The following is a 20,612-nucleotide window of genomic DNA, read 5'->3' as shown; positions in this document are numbered from 1 at the left end:
CCTGCGTTAGAGCTGGAAATGAGGCGGAAGGGTGCTCACGGATGAGGGGGCCCCGCTCTGACAACATGGTTGAAATGGCCAAACCGTGTTTAGGCTCTCCAGCTTAGGCGCTCGCCGTGAATACGCACTCCATGCATCATCTTCGGACGGGCACGGGTACATAGCAGCCAGATGGCAAATCCAAAGCATAATTGTGTGCAACGTTTGATCGTCCACTGCCTATATTCAAGCGGGCCTCAACTCCTTATGGTAAGCAAAAGATCGAGCCTTATTAAGGATGCCACGCATCATAGAGAGGCAACGCCTGTAAGGTGGATACTGAATGATTATGGGAATTTTTGTGCAGATGTAATTCCCGTGCTGAGCGTCATTAATTTTCTCGGTTTCCGTCCTCGTATCGACCCCCTTAACGCCAGCCCGGAAGCAAACCCCGTGCCGAACTGGCGGAGTTTGCTGTGTGAGGTAAGTAAAATGTGAAGCTCATGTGCTAATAGAATGCCTGGCCCATGAACAACTTAGGCGCGTGGCTGGGCTACATCCCTAAATAGATATGCGTTGGTTCGGTAATGACATGACACAGGAACAAGACATACGGTAGACAGCAACATGTCTACGGATAGATACAGAGAGGGACACAGATAGATACAACGAGAGAGTTACGGAGATAGATACAGATACACATTGAGCAATTATATAAGCTGCATGACAAGCACGGCAAACTGAAAAATAAAAAGAAATTGAGAGATAAAAGGGCTTGAGGTACAGGTACACAAGAGAGAGAATCTCTCTTGTATCTGATACGCATACACCGAGACCCGACACACAAGAGAGAGATACTGATACTGCGAACGGCAATTTGTTTTTTGTAATATATAAACCTTGATTTGTATCCGTTGTGTATCTCGTGCGTCTCATATCCTATGTGGCTATTCTGTATCTTTTGTGTATCTTCTGGCCCAGTCAAAAAGGGCGCAAATGCGACTAGACGAACAAGCGCAGATTCGTACGGGCCATGACAAATGCAAATCTTGACTTCCTGTTACAATTACCTTTGCAAGTTAACGTGTTTGGAGTAAGATATTGTTTATCACCATTTGGTTCATTTGCTCTTCCATCCTGTCGTGCGTGAACCCAAAAGGTTAGCCCAAGCCCTTGGGGCCTGACCTGCTTGGTACTACAGACGGCATCATTAACAATGCCGTATATACGGTAAGCTGAATATTATCGTTAAGCGAAAGGCGACTGGCGGCTCGTCGCTTGCTGAGACCCTGTTTTTCCTATTTGGCATGCCCCCTTGTACATTCGGAAGCTTTGGATGCTATCGATACGCCGCAAGGACTGAAACTGTCCGGGACCCTGTTTCAAAGGTACGGGTGCCAGGATGGTGTGGCTAAAGTCTTGTGTGCGGCTTGCCACACACTTTTGTTTGCAGACTCTAAAACTAGCTCTTTTCCAGCTGACATTCTTAGCCTCAAGGAGGAGCCACGCGACGAAAGGCGCAGCGCAGGACGCCCGCACGCGTGCTTTTTATTATGTAAGTGTGACGTCTTGCAACAAAATTACAATCAAACGTGGATTTGTGTTGCCCCATCCTCACTAATTTGTAAGAAGGTATATGCGTAAGGACCCTACCTTGTCGTGAACAGGACTACGACGGCGTTGGGCAGCCTGGAAGAGATCTGCTTTCTCGGCAGGGGATTGGAGAACAGCAGGGGGGCGTTGGCAGTCGGTAAGTTATGGGGGAGTTAGCACTTGTGGGCTAAGTTACCTCACTGTCCTTGTGGCTAGCATGACAAATTTCATGATAAAGAGCGGTGCCCCTCACCTAAGCAGGGATAATGGCGAGAGGAGGCAAGCTAGCTGGCTTAGATATGGAGAAACGAGCAGTGCGGAGGTGGCGACTATCAATGGTAACGACTACGGCTATTCGTCAAGGCAGGAACGGAGTGCTGCCTACGGGCGTGGAGGTGGCTACGTGCCGCGAGGCGGCGGCGCTGGTGGCAGGTGCGTAGGCGGGCAATAGCTTTGATGACACTTTCACATGTGCACCATTGGAAGGGTGATCGCAGCTGGCCCGGGCGTGGATTAATGGGTAGCTGCTTACTGTGGAACTCCGGTGCCTATTATTTAAAGGGTGGCGCGGGTGGTGTGCATCGATTTGTCTACCCACGCTTGGGGTCCCGGAAAGAGTTCTCAGGGCAAAGGGACGGAAAACAACCAAAGGCTTGGCCGTACTGGTGAGCAGTTTCTGCATCCCACGCCCCCGGATGTTTCACATTATCCCATGACATGCAGAGGGTACATGCGTGGATCTCGCGGTGGTGAGCGCCGGCCGAGCGGGCCCACTGATGGATACGATCAAGGGGAGCAGCAGCAGCCCGGTGAGGGGCCACTTGCGCCCAACCTGCAAGGAGGACAACGGCATGAGCGCCGTGACGGCTTCAAGGGATCTGGAGGACCTCGGCGTGCCGGTGATGGCCGGGGCCGGAGCAGCTTTGCCAATGAGGCTGCTGAAAATATTACCGGGACAAAAGCAGGCGATGCGCGCCATACTTTTCGCGGTAAGCCCTCTAGGCCGGATATGAAAAAGGAGGGCAGATGATATGAAGTGGACGGTGCATAGATTTGAACTTTTAATACCAGGCTTTATGATTATTTCAAGCCATACTAATTCGACTCTCTTGCTTCCTAACGACATGCCCCTCGAACTTGCTATTCTTTTGCATAGCTTTTCTTAAGCGTGGTCCCCATGCACATTACTAAGGTGCTCCTCCGCCTTCCCGGGCAGCGCAGGACCCCGTGAAGCACTCAGCCCCGACGCGCTAGCTGCTCGGCAGGCAAACAATGACGCTATTCGCGCCGTGGCCGGCTGGCGAGGCGTCGCGGCACTCCTAGAGTCCCGGGGCAGCAGCCTCGATGCAGAAAACATCGCAACTATGTTGCTTAAAGTGAGCTGAAAGGACCGTCAGGCCGATGCACCTGGGTAAAGTTTGGATGCACGCAAATTTCCCCCAACATTGAAGGTCGCGAAGTTCATCTTTGCTACCATACCCGGTGTGGTGCTTCTCCCGGCTGACATTTAAAGCTAATCCAAGTTAAGTGTTCCTGATAAGGCAGTCATTAGCCGCTAATTATCATCCAGGCTTGGATCTGCAAGCTTCCTCATTCCTGAAATTTGTAGGGAATTGCATGCTTTTGGAGATGAGGCCGTATAAAACCGTATAAAACCCATGTACGTCCTATTTTGGGCCTTTCCATGATGCGTAGGCGCATTTGCTATACATGCCATGGTTTGTGAGTAGGGGTGCCGCTTACTCCCTTGACTCGCCCTTTCACGCGCTCATCATTTTGCGCAGGTGGCCCGTGAGGGTCGGCCATCCGCCCCCATGGATGCTGCTGAGTTTGAGACACTCGTGGCGTCGCTTTACGGCTGGGTCTCCGCGCTGTGCCCGGTTTTGCGACCTAAGCAGTTGGCCACCTGCCTGTATGCCATTGCACGCCTGGAGTTGTTCAATGCCGAGCTTATTGCGTCACTTGCAGCGCGCTCGCAGCAGGTTAATTGAGGGAGTGATATGGGTTGCAGGTTTACCCTTAGTCGCCGTTTGGCCTTCTTGGGGAAGCGGCTTCTCGGGGCTTTGACCGCATACAATGGCCTCTACCCTTTCTCAGTCTGCCGATAAATGCATATAAGGTCTTGAATTATAACATAGTCACCATCAATCCCTGCATAGAAACCGCACAGTCGCGAAATGCACCACAGCAATGCCATACAGGTATGCCATCATTACCGATGGACAAGCCGGTAAATTTTGCCACTTCTTTTGTTATTGTCGCTATTTTACTAGTTGGCACTGGCAGGGGTCGGCACCTGTCTGTCAAACCCAAGGGTTAACGGGATGCACTGATGCCCGTTCCCCTCCTGAACACGTGGATGCGTTGTGGCACCCCCTACCCAAACCAGTTCCGAATCACTACGCGAACTCATTATTGGTCGGCCAACCTGCTGCTGTGGCGGTGCGGCGGCTGAGATGGCTCTGCTTCATAGACGTCGCGAGAAGGGTCCAGCGCCACCTGTCCGTCTAGCGCGCCAAGAGCAAGGCTAAACATGCCGCAACATTATTGCTCAGCTGAACTTATATTTACGGAAGCTGCTTGAGGAATTTGCTGAAATGCGACAATAACTATATTTTATACGCTTGCGGCTTCAGATGGATCCCCTGCCTATGACGAAGTCAGTTACCAAGACATTCGGGCCTGAGCGTTATGACCAGACCGACTGGATGTTGACCATCTTTTCATCCTCCACAGGTTGTAGGTACATAGGATGCCAGAGTTGGCACCGGCGCTTAGTGCGTCTGATTGTTTGACGTATGGAGCGATGAGTGCAACGGCATACCCCCCTAAGCAGGCTATGGATGCCCTATATTCCCGCCTTTTGGGGGAGGTTGACACATGCTGTCCCTTGCGCACTGTACCCGCGTGGGCAACTGCTAATCTTGCTGCCATGTGTGCTTTCAACTCACTTCCGGCACGCAGTTTATGGGAAATTTCAACAGTTGGGAGTACAGCAACATGGTGTGGGCGTTTGCCCGTATGAATTACACACCGGGAGACGAGTGGCTGCAGCAATTTGTTTTCTGGTAGGTGGCCATGTTGGGTGGGTTACTTGCACAGGATGGAGGTGGCCTAGCTTGGGAGGCTGTGGCTGTTAATGGATGTTTGATGCGTTGTCGGTGAGAGTAAGTTGTTGGAGCAGTTTTATGCGATGTATGCCTTTCTTCTCTGTCATTATTCAAGGCTTGCAGGCAGGCCACTGAGAAGTCGGTTTCCCTCTCAGCACGCGACAAGTTTTTGTGTGGTGTAGGGCTGCATGCCGGGGCTGATAACAACGTCCCTGCGAAGGTGTGATTAAGTTAGAACTTATTCAACTTTGGCAGTAAAGTTTGTCTTATCCCAGCTTTTCCTTCCATATTTCGGGACCATCCACCATCCCGTATCTTACCTCCTCAGAGATTCGTCCTTGTCCGCTGCTGGCAGGTAGGGACCCGGTACACGTCTCTTACCTAGCTTCGCTTTGGCTGTTCGTCCGGTGGCCATGTCCATACCGCCCAAACTCGCCCCTCTGTTGTCAACGTTAATGCGGCCCCGCACTTGTCCATTTCTAGGACTGAGAAGAGGCTGGGTGGCTTTAAGCCAGTAGAGCTGTCCAACACAGTGGGGGCTCTGTCCCGCCTGGGCCACGCGCCGGGTCCGAACTGGTTGGCAGCCTTTACGGAGTCGGTGGCCAAGCAGGTGTGCGCACGGCCATGAGGCTGGGTGGGGTCCGCCCCGCACCATGGAGAGGGCGAAAGTAGGGCAGACACCTTGGGCCACTGTTAGCGGAGATGAAGCAGAATAGTCTTTAATCGGTCGCAAGGTTCCCGTCGAACGAGAAAAGCTGAAACCTGATGCTTGGTATGAGCTCAGGCCAGTTTACCCAAGCATCTGACTTTCGCGACTTACCTATAATTGCACGACTCTGTGGTTAGTGGTGTTTAACTTCCCAGACTGGTTCCTGCCTTCCCTCAGGCTGCTGACTTCAACAACCTGGAGGCTGTCAATACGCTGTTTGGCCTCGCCTCATTGGGTTACACGGGTGGCCCCGATCCGGGTAGCTGGCTGGGCCCGCTGCTGTCGGGCAGCAGCAGCCGCAGAGACAGTGGCGAGGCCACCGCGACTGGCAGCTCCGCATCTGCGTCAGGCTCCGGATCCAGCGTGTCGTCTATGCGTGTAGCAGACCTGACGCGCACCACGTGGGCGTTGACCCAGTTCGATTGGCGTCCACCGGAGTGGTGGCTCGAGGGAGCAACCCGGAGTTTCGTGGCGCAGCTTAGGTACGAATGGAGCAGATCTCGGGAGGCGATAAATGGGGGCCTGGTCTAATTTGAGCGAGGATGGGTCTGTCGGGCCCCCCGACAGGCCGCATAGGATGGCCGCGTCCCCGGCCAACTCAGGGGCCCTGCATTGCTGAGTGCGATGCCACGACTGCCTCATCTTAAGCCTATTTGCCGCTTCGTTCCCCAATTGTCACGCATCATTCCTTTCCTCTTTCCTCTAAATTCCTAAGTTTCTATTGGCGCCCTATCCTAGTGATCACCTATACCATTGAATTCCGTCCGTCCGTCCATTGATCAGTACTCGGGCTGCTCACGGTTCGTTTGTGTCGGCGGGTATCTTTTCTAAAACCCCAATTTGCGCCTTCCCGTGTGCCTGTCCGCATCCCCTTATGTGCACTCATTCTTCGCCTTTAACCTCTTTTATGGTATGCCCACGTGCATACAAAAGGTTATTGCTTAGTGTCCCGTTGTTATTTATCCCCTCCTTTACATGTAGCTTTTCCTCATTTCCGTGCGTCCATTTCTGGTTCCACATCTGAATATGTTCTTTGCAATTCTCTGCCATATCTCTTTAGTCCTTTAGTTTTGTAATCCTTCATTTCTTGGTCGGTAGATTCTGCAATTATTCCACGACCAGTAAAATGAATGCTTTCACCGTCGTTTGCTAATCTCCTTTCGGTTGAGTGGACATTAGCAAACGACGGTAAAAGCATTTAATTTATTGGTCGTGGTGTCGATTGAGTGTTGATATCTCTGATCCCGTTGATGGCGTTACTGGAACGACATTGAGGAAATGGGGGGGGGTGCCGCACACATTTACCACTCTTGGATTAATGCTTTCCTGAGGCTTCTTTGTGCATCACTCCATTTTTAAGTAATCCAAATTACGTGTTGCTGTATTTCACACTGCGGTTCCGGTTCATGACAACACACGGTCCTGGCAATTTCCTCTCGGGCATAACCTCTTGGAAAGCCAAGCAGTGGGGTGTGGTTAATATTTTCCAACCCGCACATAACACTGCCATCGTCATTGTCTTTGTCGTGCATCAGACGCTTTACCAAGTTTCCATTACCCATCTTCCGCGGCTCAGGTACTGCCTGCCATCCGACCTTGCCACTATCTCATACTCTCTGGCCTACCTGCGCGCACGGCCCTCTCAAGACGGGCTTCAGCTGTTGGCGGCCAGTTTGGCAAGGGCGTGGCAAAAGCTCACTGGTGACGAGTTGGCCAACTGCGCGATGAGTCTTGCGCTGTGGCAATATAAGCCGCCATCCGATAGGTGGGCCTGCGCAAAGGGGGGTCACCGCTGTGAAGCTGGGCATCTCGGCGGGGGTTTGCTTGTAAATGTGGCACATACATGACCCAGCGCTGCCAGACGTGCGATAATAACACAGCATGAGGCTGAGTGTGTTCCTGTGTCATAGTGGGAATGCGACGCTGTGCAAGTAAATGGCACGGTGCATATCCTTACCATGTAGCATGCCCTCAATCCCCGCGTATAAGTATCTCCCGTCATCCTAATGAGTTCCCATGGTGTACTTCTTCGGTGTGGCTGCCATGTTCCTTCGCGTTTCGTAGACATGATGGGGCCCCGGTTCTGTTTTCACATGTACCAGGTGGTTGGACGAGTTAGTATTGGCGTGTCGGGAGAAATTGCCAAGCTGCTCGCCAGATGCTCTCTCGAAGGTGGTTTCAGCCCTACCGCTGCTGGGCCAAGGGTACCGGCTCAATCAAGTCGTGGCCCAGGCGCAGGTGAGGGCGCTTTCCTGGATCCGCACGGTGTGGACCGAGGTTAGACGCCATGACCGTCAGGTCTTAGGACAGGCATGTCGGACGATTCGCTACATAAATGCTGCATGTGTACAGTTGTCTGGGGTTTCGTATTCACGACTTATGGCGCGTGTGACTGGTCCTGACCACCAGAGTTTCCGCCAAAGCACATGTCTGCACAGCGCAAGACACGGCCAGCTCGAGGAGCAATTACTTACTGCATACATGATAAAGAACGTACGCTGGCAACTGCCAGATGCTTTATTGTCTCTGTTTTGCGAAAGACCTTGTCACCAAAGACTCGAAAGAAAGATGGAAAGACGATAAGCCTAAGGCCTCTGGGTCATCGCCGTTCCGTACCATGCAGCGACCGCCACTTTCCTGTGTCCTGGCGTTGCGGGGTGCTCGCAGGCGCTGCTGGACGCGGCCTCACAGCAACAAGCAGCAGGGGATGGACAGGAGTTGCGTAGCGGGGCACAATCATCGGATGTTGCCACTGCGCTTGCGTAGGTGCAGTTCTCATCGATCAGTCGTCCTATTAGCATGGCAATTGGGTGTCTCCTATGTACCAGATCATGTCGGCTACAGTGTCTCAGGAAGAAGGGTCTGTAACGTTGTGGGAATCTCAGCATAGTGCTGCTGGTGTTGTGCTGATGACGTTGGTCTTGCTCCCTCTGGGCCGCTTAACGCCCTTTCTTAGCGTGGCTTGGGTGTGGAGCCAGCTTGTTTGCGCACTTTAGCTGTACCGCCCTTTTCATTTTAGGAAACGGTTGTAACCTTCCATGTAGCCTAGCCATCATACACATTCCAGCACTGCCCAATGTGCAGCAGTTGTATACATGGTCCATCGCCCAGCGGCCCGAGGTGGATCACATCGCTCGCTCGTACGCTTCTAAACAGCTGCAGCATGAAGTAGTCCGCGGCCCGCGCTGTCACGCTGCTGGGCTGAACCAGTTCGCTTATGCATGCGCGTACTGCGGACTGCGCGTGGCGATTAGCAAGTCACATAGTTTCCCGACCCGACAGCAGACGCGGGTCATGGCCTCAGTGCAAGCATGCACTTGCCACCAGCAAACAGCAGCTGCAGCACCACAGCAGCCACAAGGATCTCCCGCCACAGGAGTAGCCGCAGCAGCTCCTCGCTTCAGACCAGCAGCAGACGCAGCAGCCCCAGCCTCCACCGTAGCCCAAGTAGCAGTTCAGCCAGCACCCCGGACGGTACACCTCTGTGGATCCGGTGCCACTGGGGCCAATCACTTCCGGTATTCAAGTCGGTCAATGCTTGTAACTTGCTGGTCACTGGGCAGGTCCATGTAGTGGGCAGGCAAGGGAACTGCTGGATAATAGGTCTGGATGCGCGTACCTGGATACCTGGAATAGATCCGGTCGTTTTTGGCTTCTGTGTTCTGTTCATACTTGAGCATGATTTTGCCACGCGACGGGCTTCCGCCTTCCGCTCCTCAACAACCGCCTCTTCATTTGTGGTTACCGTGCCGTGCTGGCCGGGGCGAAGCTACGGCAGTTACTGTGGAGGACGTCCTTGAATTGGCTGGACAGCGATGTCGCCGCTCTGTATGTTGCCTGTCCCCAACCCTCAGGTGGCGATTGCTTTCCCTTTGTATGTTGTGCAAAGAGCGAGCTGTTAATGCAGCAGGGTGAACAGTCCGTTCGGTTTCTCGTAAGAAAATGTTTATATAGTTAGGCTTGAACATCCTACAGGGTTGATGCTTTGAGGGGCAGTGAATGGGCCTCACTGCTCTTTATTTTTAGCAGCTGACCTCTCTGACTGCTGGTGGCCGAACTATTCCTTTCAGGCCCTTTTGCCCACGCGCGGGTTTGCCTCTGATGAACGACATTACCCACTTCATATTGTTGTTTTCGCGTGTTGTATTTGGCTTTGGTGTTACGGCTCACATACGGTGGGTGTGGCCGTATCGCGCCCTGGCGTGGGCAACCCACAGAGATTAGAGGTTAACGACCGACCAAACAGAGCTTACAAAAGGATTATAATGGGAGTAAGAGAGGGGAGTAATGCGGGGTTTATGGAGAGGGGAGTAATGCGGGTCTTGCTGTGTATGGTTGCCTTCGCAGCGAGCGTCCCACGGTGAGCTAAACGACACAAGCTGTCTTTAATGCCACCGTCACCGAACTTTACAATAGGACGTTCTGCAGGCGGTCCTAATGGCAGGGAGTTGATTATAGTCGACGTTCCCACTTCCCAGGGCCAGCATGAAAACCTGTAAGCGCCTTAAGGGCAGAATGGGGACAGACGCATTGGGACCTTTGGAACTTTGAAATATCTGTTAGTATTCCGCCGCGTATGCATGGGACAATTTATCTTGTAAGCCTCTGTACAGCACTAACGACTAGCAGTGGCTGGTGGATTGCAAATAAAGACAATACTGCTCCATGCGATTATGATCGTAGGCGCTTATTCCAATTATGAGTGGAGAATAAAGTCTTGTTCAGTTACTTTACAGGATGTCGTCCGGAGCTCAGCGACTCGTGCTAAAGATAGCCCGGGCAGCAACAACAGAAAGCAATCTAACATGGTGCGTGATGATGAGCGTTATTGCAGCTTCCAGTGCTATGATTGCTTATGCCGCCACACATGCGCGAGCAGGGCTACTGTCGGTCGCCTGCCGTGGTTATCAAGCGCAAGCCATGCACGCTTTCTCGCTTCATGTGAGTGGAGGATAAGGCTTAGTGTGCGCAGTTTCACGTGGTGCTGTGTTTTACCTCCAAGCCGATCATGCAGACCCTGCTCACGTGGTGCTCAACATGCCATCACTCTCGCCGACGATGACTCAGGTGAGCTCTTTAATCTTTCATTTTTCTCCATAAGGACCGCCTTACATGGGTTGTTTGGGCTGCGAACCAGGGAAACATCACGAAGTGGCGGAAGCAACCTGGTGAACAAGTTGCACCTGGACAGATTCTGGCGGAGGTTGAGACGGATAAGGCTACGATTGAATGGGAAGCCCAAGAAGAGGGCTTCATGGCGAAGCATCTGGTGCCAGAAGGCACGCAGGATATTGCTGTCGGCACCCCTGTGGCGGTCCTCGCTGAGGAAGCAGGGGACGTCGCGGGATTGGCATCCTTTTCTCCCGGAGCATCATCGCCTGCAACACCGGTAGCAGCAGCATCTCAGCCCGCCACTTCAGAGCTGCCTAAGTCCACCCATTTACCGCCACACCAGGTTAGCATGATCTAGCTTAAAGCACTGTGCCTCTGATAGCTGCATGATACAAGCTGGTTAATATCGACGATGTTACCCGCTGCGTGGTGAAGTCCCGTGGTTTGAGCCTATTGCAGGTTCTCAACATGCCTGCGCTTTCACCCACTATGAGCCAGGGCAACATCGTCGAATGGAAGAAAAAGGTGCACATGGTGCTGTACTTTTAGGCGCTGAAATGCTGATGGCCCCTTGACTCCCTACCCTGCTACCTCCCTAACCTGACGTATTTCATTCCGTTGCCTATGCAGGTTGGCGACCCAGTCGCTCCTGGCGACGTGTATTGTGAGGTTGAAACTGATAAGGCTACAATTTCATGGGAAAGCCAGGAAGAAGGTTAGGAAGCTATTTACTTACACGCTATGTGGACGTATCCTCATCACTGCCTCTTACCATGTGGACTGCCTGTTACATTTCCCTGCTAGGCTTCGTGGCCCGCATACTGCTGCCGGATGGTGCAAAGGACATCGAGGTGGGACGACCAGCGCTGGTGCTTGTTGACGACAAGGTGGGACCGCTGATGGTTACAGGTGATAAGGGATCGCCCGACTTGCTAGCCCCCAGTACAGCTGTGGAATGTGTCAGGTTCTTCATTTGAAGTCACGTAGGGTTCCTATCGTCCTCTGATGTGTTCAGATTTTACTATACATATCGAGGTGCTGAATGACACGCAGGGCCTTCTTGACCCAGAGTAGTAGAAAGTAACTCTCCCGGATGTCTTAGGGTTGGACAATTTTCATACGGTGTCGGCGTATGAAGCAGGACATGGCAGCTGAGGATGTTCTATTCGCGCCCGCCACAGGAGACAGTCCCTTTCTTTGCCAGTTTTACGGCATCGGACGCAGCTTCGGGAGAACAAACCCCCCCCGCGCCGGCCGCTGCAACCGCCACCGCTGCGAAGGCTGAGGTGCCACCGGCCAGTGCTGTATCGGTGCAGAGGCCACCAGAGACCGGAGGTTGGTAGTTTACGTGGATCAGGGGCGTGGTGTGTGCATGGCGTCCGGACTATTACCACCGAGCAAGTTCATCATTTACTAGGCCAGGGGCTGTTCCTTATGCAGCCTTATTCTGCCAGTGCTCTTGATGCTTGGGCACCAAATGTTATGCTAGCAGCTGCGCAATCGTTCCCAAAAACCTAGTATGCATGGTCTCCCCTGTTACCGATGGCACTTACTGATTGTACAATAACTTTCCGGACGCGTCTGTGTGGCGATCTCGTGGATTTTGTTGGGGACAGTCGCCTCCTGCAATTTCAAACTCTGAGAATTTGTGTCGATATGTGCTGTAGATGGTTTGCTTTCCTGCTTGAGCTCGGTTACACGTCCGGGTTTACTCGTCCAAGTACTGTGTTGCTCCAAGTTTAGCTGTTAAGGCAACACGTATGCTACATGGATGTTAAGTTGGTCGCGGCGTGAACCCCGCTGTTATTCCATTCCGGCAGAGACGAACGTTGCGGCTCCGGCCGCGGCCAGCACAGGCAGGCTACGTGCCAGCCCATACGCCCGGAAGCTGGCAGCTGAGTTGGGCGTGGCGCTTGAGGTTAGTTGTTACCATCTACAGCAGCCGCTGCAGGGTCATGATTTAGCTTACCGTGCCTTCTGCGTGTTCACATCTAGCCCGGCGCTAGACGTGAGAACATCGCGGGTGGGACACTGAATTGGGGAAAGAACGGTATTGTCGCTACCCGTGCAATCATGAATAGCGGTCCGTGCAGGTTGCATGCTTATACATAAGTGTTGCGCCATGCCAACCCGACCAAGCAGTGTGCAACTCCAGCCGCCTTGAAAAGTGTAATGGACCTGGAGTGGCTCACATAGGAAACCAGTGCTGCGAAGTGCAAGCGGACAACGAGCAGAGGAAACCATGTGGAAATCCAGGAATGAGATTTAAGACTTAGCAGTGATTGTATGTTGTGATGCTTCGCAAACTGATCCGCAGGCGCTTTCTGGCACCGGTTCCGTGGGGCGCATAGTCGCAGATGACGTGCGCGGTGCCACTGGGTCGGCGGCTGCCATTCCACCGGTTGCAGCGCCCGCCGCTGTCAGCTCGGCCACGCCACAAGCAGACACGGCCGCGGCATATGTTGACTTGCCGCATAACCAGATCCGGAGAGTGGTGGCTCGGCGTCTGCTGGAGAGCAAGCAAACGGTGCCGCACTACTACCTCACTATGGAGTGCAGGGTGCGACAAAAAGTGACGCCATGTTTTCGGCTCGGCTTCGTGCTAGCTTGGGGAACAAGCAAGGATTTCAGTTTCAGCAATATTTCATCACAATAAGGCAAACACCGTCGTGTTTTCGTTTGAAGTTTTTACAAATCTTAAGATGTTTGCCTTTAGTCGTCGAAATCTCTGTATGAGGTTAGTTCTGTAACCCGCGAACTGATCTTGTTTAAATGGGTTAGGCTGACTTCCGTTCAGTCTTAGTCGGGAAGGTAGCTAATGTTGGATTTGACCAAGCTATGCACGGAATGTTGGACCGGATCCCGCCACAGGTTGAAGAAATACAGCAGCTCCGGGAGCGTTTGAACGCACTGAACTCGGCGGGGCAAAAGGGCGGTAAGGGCGGTGCTGTGGCACCCAAGTTGAGCGTCAACGACTTCGTGGTCAAGGCCGCAGCCAAGGCTCTCAAGGAAGTGCCAGGTAATGTTGTCCGTTGGGCTGGGCCTGACCAATTATTGAATTTGAGTCCAAATTTACGGCTTATGTAATGTTTGCGGGGAAGGGCTTGTGCCGTCATGCTAACATAGGAGAAAAGGAGGGTCAAAGCCATTAATATGGTTTCAGCTGTCGGACGGGCGCGCTCATTTTGCGAGTCCGCATGCTTGATTGCTAGCCTGTTTAAACCCCCATTTTGACGTGTGAGAGTTGCCCCTAGAAGCGGCCATGTTGCGATTTCTGCCGCAGGCGTGAACGCAAGCTGGTTTCCCGACTTCATTCGCCAGTACAACAACGTCGACATTAGCATTGCAGTGCAAACACCATCAGGCCTGCAGGTAAAGGTGCACCAAGGACTGCCTTGTATCTTTTCCGGTGAAGGACACTAATTTTAAAGGCAAAACTGACCTCTAATAGCTAGGTTCGCAGTTAGAAAGGATTTGCACCGGCGAGGGAGTGTAATGTTACAAGTTACAAGTTCTCCACACAAGTGCGGGTGTGTCCGTAAAAGCCGGGGGGCCATGGACGTTATATTGGTATTGATGCGGGTACGCGGGAGGTCATCATCATTCTCCCTCGTCCGCTTTAGGGTGAAGCGCCTCAGCGCGACGTGCCTGGCCTCCCAAATTTCTGAGAGGTACCTGGCCAATGCCAGGGGTGGCGCCTCAGTCATAATGGTTCGCATGCCGCGTCCCCTAAAGACGAGATCACCATCATACTTAGCCCGTATGCTCTTGTAAGCGGGACATTCATCGAAAACATGCAACACATCTTCAACCGCTCCACAGTCACAAAGCCTGCAGGTACGCGCGGTGCGCCCACGCCCATTAGGCTATCAACCTCTTAACTCCCAACAGCCTAACCGGAAACGCATGAGCACATGATGTAGTCGCTGGGGCATGGTCACTTTAGTGTGCTCCAACCAATCGAGACGCGCTAGGCGGGGCCGCTCCCATCCAGTTCATATAGCGACAAGCCTTGGCTCCGGTAATCCCTATGGGGAAAAGTTGGGGGTCACCCAAGGTATTCGGGCACTCCCACCGTTCATTAAGCCGCTTGGCAAATACCTTAAGAATGCTCTCGACTGGCAATTTAAGGGTGGCGTAATACACTATGAGATCATTACCGCGCGTATTAGTGGGGGGTTCCGTTCCTAAGCTAGTAAGAAAGGCTAGTACCTTGCTTGTCCAACACTTAGTGACGCCCCAAAGTGCCAATTCCAGGTAATGAGGAACGGTGTAGGTGAGAAAGGGATGAGAACTTACCGACTGGAAAGGCGCTATCTTTTCTGGTAGAGGTCGCGTGTCTTGAGATCTGCCGTCTTCATATTTTCCTGGCAGGTACCAATCGTGCGGAATGCGGATCTCAAGAGCCTCGGTGCAATTAGTTCCGAGATCCGTGCTCTGGCAGGGAAGGTGAGCAGCGGCGTGTCGTGGAGGCTACTACACCTGGGTTTGCCGCTGCATAATGGGGAGGGAGATGAATGGACTGCCGCGGTCCGGGTTATGGAACAGGATGCAGGACGCCCTGCTGTCCCTTTCATTACCGTATCTGTGGTGGTTGGCAGAGGTGCAATGCCTGGCGTTTTCCCCCGGATGGCATGGTCCAACTCTTGCAGCCGCTGCCACGTGCAGGCAAAGGAGGGCAAGCTGCTTCCTGGGGACTACGCGGGTGGTACCTTCACGGTCTCGAACCTCGGCATGTACGGCATCAAACAGTTCGCCGCTATTGTCAATCCACCACAGGTAATTAACGCTAGTCTGCCAGAGCAAGTCTGCCAGTGCTTCCGAACTCTCCGCGAACCGAAACATTCTGCGCATGCAACTTGATAGCGCTTAGCAGACACTCATTCACTGGTCCCTAATGCTGCTCACCTCAGCGATTTTTGGTGAGCATTTCGCAGCGGCTCACTTTTCCTGGCGGGCTAAGCCCTACTCACCAGCTAGGTCCATTCCCGGTCCGCTCTCTGGGTGCAGGCGGCCATCTTGGCAGTCGGTGCCATGACGCCCACCATTGCGCGCGTTGATGGTGTGTTCAAGGAGGTGCCTACCATCCTGGCGACACTCAGCTGCGACCACCGCGTAATTGATGGCGCAATGGGCGCGGAGTGGCTAGTGGCGTTCAAGGCACAGATCGAAAACCCGTTGTTACTGTTTGCTTGAGGTATCGCTGGCTGCTGGGGGTTTCGGGCTGCACATCTGGCTTTACTTCACGGGTTGATTCTCGTGTGCGGAATTGTGGGCGTTTTGGGTTAATAAGCTTATAAGCACCACAGCTGACAAAAGGAAGGTGAACGTGAAAGGTGGTAAGCTTAGATGTACCGTATGTGAGGCCGTATGTGAGGCCTATCTATGCTTAGAGCATCCGGTTTGGTGCGACGCTTGAAAAGAGCATCCGGTTTGGTGCGACGCTTGAAAAAGTGAACTCCTGGTTTGCATAATGTGCGGGTTCATCCCATGTGTGTATGTCATGCTCCTGTGCTGTGAAGGGCAGTCCATGACGGCCTTCGTAGCGTGCAAAGCAAATATGTAGGACTGACTTTCTTGAGTTTAAGTTAGGGTGAAGGGCTGATTTGTAAGGTCTGCGGAGGTATTCCTTCAAGGGACGGGGCACGAACAGCTATCGTGACTCGTACGTACATCCTTGTGAAAATTCCATGAGTCACCTGAAAGATGCCAGCTGGCCAAACCACTCGGAGAAATGGACGACTAGGGAAATAACGTATAGTGCACAAATCCTTATCGACTACCCTGCTATTACTCTACCGCTTTGGCTAACCCCTGCTCCATTTCTGCTATTTGCTCGAGGGTCTGAGGCGGACTTCCAACGTAGTCTTTGCGGCAATCCTTGACACCAACTACGTCTGAATCGGCCATGTCCCAAGCAAGTGGGATCCCTATGTGCATATTCAACTTCAAACCCTTGATTGCCAACCTCTTCTCGCCTGGTTCGAGTTTAACTTCCTAAAGGCGTGAAGGGAATGCAATAGGCCTTTGCACTTTTTGCGTCTATCATCACTTCCGAGAGTGGATCATCCCAGGAAGTGCAGCGCCAGCGGCCGGCCGTACAGGCGGACAACAGCAGCGATGCTGGGTAAGGATTTGGCCTCGAAAAGCGGCGGATTCTTGGTAGAACACGTCATGCATCATCATGTATTATAGTCAGTTCCCTTTGCTCTCAGATGTCGGTGCGCGGTACGCGGTATTAGGCACAAGTCTCAAGAGCGCGTCGGCCCTGTCCGACTTAACTGGGGTTCTGGGGTTGAACTGGGGTTGCGGTCGCTGGGTTAACATGCCATTGTGTTCCGACCGTACAAGTTCATTGCTCCAGACAAAAAAGAGCTGTCCTGGACAGCCTGTCCATGCCAAAGCCCCTAGAAGGCATACTAAAACATGTTAACCATATCATAGCACTTCAATGCCATGGATATTGTTAGGAAGGTCACACCCGTGAGTCAACGAGGAATCGGACTGTTTCTGACCGGATCAAACGCTGCAAAACATTTTGATCCGATGCTCCCAAAGCGTGACAGGTCACCAAAGACCAGAAATCTAACTTCACTGAAGCAATTAGCGACAGTGATGAAGACGGCGTAGAGGCCGTAGAGGCCGGTACCTGATAAACTGCTAAGTAGCGTGCAGCGTCAACAGCAAGGGCTGCAACCAACCGCGGAGGTTGCGTTTGGCGGTTCCGGTTCATTGCTGCTATGCATCATTTTTTTTGCAATCTGGAGAGTCATGTCTTTCAACGTGATGCAAAACGAACGACGGCGAACGAACTCTATTTCAGTGCTTGAGTAGGGGTTAACTGGTATGTGTTTGCTTGGGCTCTGCAAGCTCTTGGAAACAGCAGTCGCCTCATGCAACCGGGCATCCTGTCAAAGCGCCTAAGTGCGCGCCGCTTCCTGGCGTGTAAGAGACACCGTTCTGGAGAGATTGTGGTGTGTGCGTGTTTAGACATTCCCCAAACCCTGCAATTGTACGAATTAAACTGTAACTCATCGGGGTGTCTGGGGGGCCCTCCGGCCCCTCCAGCGGCTTTCAGATAAGGAATAATTTTATTCAAGCGACAACCTATTCTTCTGTTCGGACTGGAAAGTTGACGGGCAAAAATGAAAACAGAAACACTGGGTATGGATAGATTCAGCTACGAGCACTCTCTTACCTAAAACATCTGAGCTCCTCAAAACAACCCAAGCAAAGGGGTAAGGTCTGCCATACACAACTCTCACAGACCTGCTTCCCGATGCTCAAGGGTTTGACAAGAGCAAAGCAAGGACCCGTCCAGTGAAGCAAGCTCATTATTATGTGCGTGTTCAAAGATGACTCCACGCAAATACATAAGCGAAATGTTAGACAGTAATGCCAGTAGTAACAGGTTAGGTACAACTGGTACGGCACGATTACTGCCCCCGGGAGATCATGGGATCGAGACCTGTCAGAATCGAAACTATGTTCGATGGTGGAAAGTAAAGTGGCCCTAGTTGATGGACGGTGGTGACCTGAGATTAAGTTAACCTGCGAGCCGACCAGGAATGGAGTTGGGCCGTCGTCGATACGGCAGGTTCCGTTGAATGCTGGTGGTGGGTGCGGAACCCGCGCGATCCACTGAGAAGTTGACTAAGGTGACTGGATGAGGGTGTCCCAAAATACCAGGGAATTCAGGGTTTCGCAGGGTAGCTGCCACGGGCGAAGATATTACCCCCTGTTCCACACATCATAATAGGATATGAGGGGTCCGGCGCTTTGCTGTTTCGGCTGATTGTAACAGAGCATTGCCGGAGAATAGCCAGCGTACGCTGATGAACCTTAATCCCAGTGTTCTGGTGACACCACTGCATTTAACAGAATAAGGTTCTGGGGATCAACTCCTGGGCGGTTCTCCAACATTGATTTTTAGGATATGAGATTATGGCTGGCCGCTGCGACGCGGAGATGAGGTTACAGTTCATGGATTAAGTTTCGCATGCTGGGCTGGTGACAATTGCTGTCTCGTACCGATATTCGGGTGACTGCATGAGGAGGGATCTAGATGGCAGGATCCAAAAGCGCCTTGGACATTTCGGGCGGCCCCACGAAATTGTAAACGGTCGAGCACAACACAGAATATTGCTTAAGGAACGAGCAGGAAATAGTCTCAAAAGCAGGAGCATTAGAAGGATAATGGCAAATGCCGATCACTTCCGGTGTTGCTGATAGCATGTTTGGTAGACTATACGGGAATAGAGTCGAGCTGGTCAAGTAGGTCCGGCAAAAGTCAAGACATGGGCGTTCGCACTGCTAATAAACCACACCTTCGCCCTAACATGTTCGCACTGCTAGTAAAAAATCCATGCAAATGTAGCACTGAAGTGGCATTGTGTCCGTGTTGGTCAAGTGATAAGTTTATGGAAAGCGCATTAATTGACAGCTCGGGATTGCCTGACTGACACTACGATAACCCTCTTCCTGGGGCCCGTCGCTGAGGTACCGGGTGAGGCTTTTCCTACTTTGCAACGGACCTTCCATCGTTTGTGGTCCCCCATATATTGGAAAATGAACAAAAAAAAGGTGTGGTGGCGTCTCACGGGTTGATGGGTTGCCTATGCTGGGAAGTATTCACCTCAGAATGTCGAGGCCAGCAGGGTGTGGTTAGTTGGTGAGGTTACCCAGTTGGTTCACTGGGGGTTGTATCCCCGCGCTAGCACTTCTGGGACTGTCCGGTGGCACAGACAGTAGTGGACCAGATCTGTCAATAGGATCGCCAGTGTCGCGGGAGCAACTTTGGCTCCACAACCAGTGCAAATATGTGCTTGGGATGTTGTGGCTCTTGCCGCGGTTTCGGCACGGGCGGCGATATAAGGCTGCAACAATGAAGTCCGACCCGGCACTGATACCTGGCCCTTCCCTTACAGGACGCGCCATGGATCGAGTTGTTGCTGACTTTTGGGGCCGTCTTCGGGTTTTGCAGCTCTGGGAGTTCCACGGAAAGATGGAATTCGGTAGAATCACGTCACCCTTTCTTGCGAATTGTGCCGGATAAGTTCTTATGTTCACGAGAGCGGGCACCGATGGACGATGAGCTATTAGCTCATCCACTTCTTTATTTCGGTTTCTTTTCCTTTTGGAGCACAGACCTAGTTTAGTAACAACGTGCAAGTTCCTGTCAGCTTTAGCTGGTGGGCCTTCTGGTGGAGGTCCGGGGAATTTCCCCAATTGGGGAGCTTGATGGGCAAAAATTGCAAGAAATTATTATCAATTTGGAGGGAATATGTTTTCCTCGACGAAAGGCGCTTCACATCGCGCGGTCTTTTGAGGGCCAAGAGCAAAGGTTGGGCGTAAGCCACGTGCCAGTTGCGGGATTGCAAACATGCAAATGAAGGGCATGTCGCAGGGAGGGCTGGCCACTAGCCTTCAGGTGACATGGCGCAAGCTGGTTAGAGGCCATCGGCGAAACACGTAGCCACTGCCTGTTGCCGAAATAAACATTGATTACCGTAATGCCCGAACGAATTGGTGACAGAAATTTTGGGGACGGCCTAAAAAGGTCCTGAAAATTTGCAACGATTCTTGCATTTGGTGACGGCCCGGAGATCGTTTTGTGTGACGAATATTGTGATGGTATAAGGCGCATAACACGCCGGTACCGTTCATGTTTTGGCCTTGCCTGATCACCATTTTCACGGTCACAAAGCTAAGCCAGTGTGTGTGGTTATTACAGTGGGACAGTGAAGGCCGTTCCGGGGCATAAGCAGATTCTTCCTCCTTCCCTCCCTCCCTTCCTATATTCCAATCCCCCCTATATTTCAAGAGCCCCGAGAGGCGCATCACCAGCTTGAGCAGCATGGTGAAACTCCAAAATGTTTTCTGGGAGGCTGCGGCCCCCAGACTTCCCCGACGGGACTTCAAAACATTTTTTTCTTTCCACTCTCCTTCGCCCTTCCTGCCCTTCCTTTTCTTCCCCCGTCCTCCCCCTTTCTCCTTTCCCCTCGCCTTTTTCCCCTTCCCCTTCCCTCCTCTTGCCAGCGTTTTCGTCAATATATCATTCTTCAAGAAGTAATAAAGCTGTTCGTTTAGCCTTTTTAGCTTTTTACAAG

General features: G+C 52.4%; 2 protein-coding genes across 2 annotated transcripts; both read left to right on the top strand.

Annotated features, from left to right (window-relative positions):
- Positions 1 to 1,105: 1,105 nt before the first annotated feature.
- VOLCADRAFT_103325 (uncharacterized protein) lies at positions 1,106 to 3,563 on the top strand (the record flags this gene model as incomplete). Its single annotated transcript, XM_002947196.1, has 8 exons — positions 1,106 to 1,209; positions 1,310 to 1,367; positions 1,457 to 1,534; positions 1,647 to 1,729; positions 1,834 to 2,004; positions 2,296 to 2,561; positions 2,794 to 2,948; positions 3,357 to 3,563. Exons 1-8 carry the CDS (start codon positions 1,196 to 1,198, stop codon positions 3,561 to 3,563), a joined length of 1,032 nt encoding a protein of 343 aa, XP_002947242.1. The 5' UTR covers positions 1,106 to 1,195.
- A 6,494-nt stretch (positions 3,564 to 10,057) lies between these two features.
- VOLCADRAFT_79498 (dihydrolipoamide acetyltransferase) lies at positions 10,058 to 16,200 on the top strand. The gene is made up of 15 exons (XM_002947195.1): positions 10,058 to 10,199; positions 10,271 to 10,332; positions 10,406 to 10,458; positions 10,529 to 10,846; positions 10,963 to 11,028; positions 11,134 to 11,218; positions 11,308 to 11,390; positions 11,685 to 11,838; positions 12,324 to 12,421; positions 12,821 to 13,063; positions 13,375 to 13,522; positions 13,787 to 13,875; positions 14,878 to 14,952; positions 15,172 to 15,282; positions 15,514 to 16,200. Exons 1-15 carry the CDS (start codon positions 10,129 to 10,131, stop codon positions 15,697 to 15,699), a joined length of 1,842 nt encoding a protein of 613 aa, XP_002947241.1. The 5' UTR covers positions 10,058 to 10,128; the 3' UTR covers positions 15,700 to 16,200.
- Positions 16,201 to 20,612: the final 4,412 nt, after the last annotated feature.

The sequence above is a fragment of the Volvox carteri genome, assembly GCF_000143455.1.
Source record: "Volvox carteri f. nagariensis unplaced genomic scaffold VOLCAscaffold_5, whole genome shotgun sequence".
NCBI classification, from domain to species: Eukaryota; Viridiplantae; Chlorophyta; class Chlorophyceae; order Chlamydomonadales; family Volvocaceae; genus Volvox; species Volvox carteri.
The sequence above is the reverse complement of the archived record's forward strand: the minus strand, read 5'-3'. Positions and strand labels throughout refer to the sequence as shown.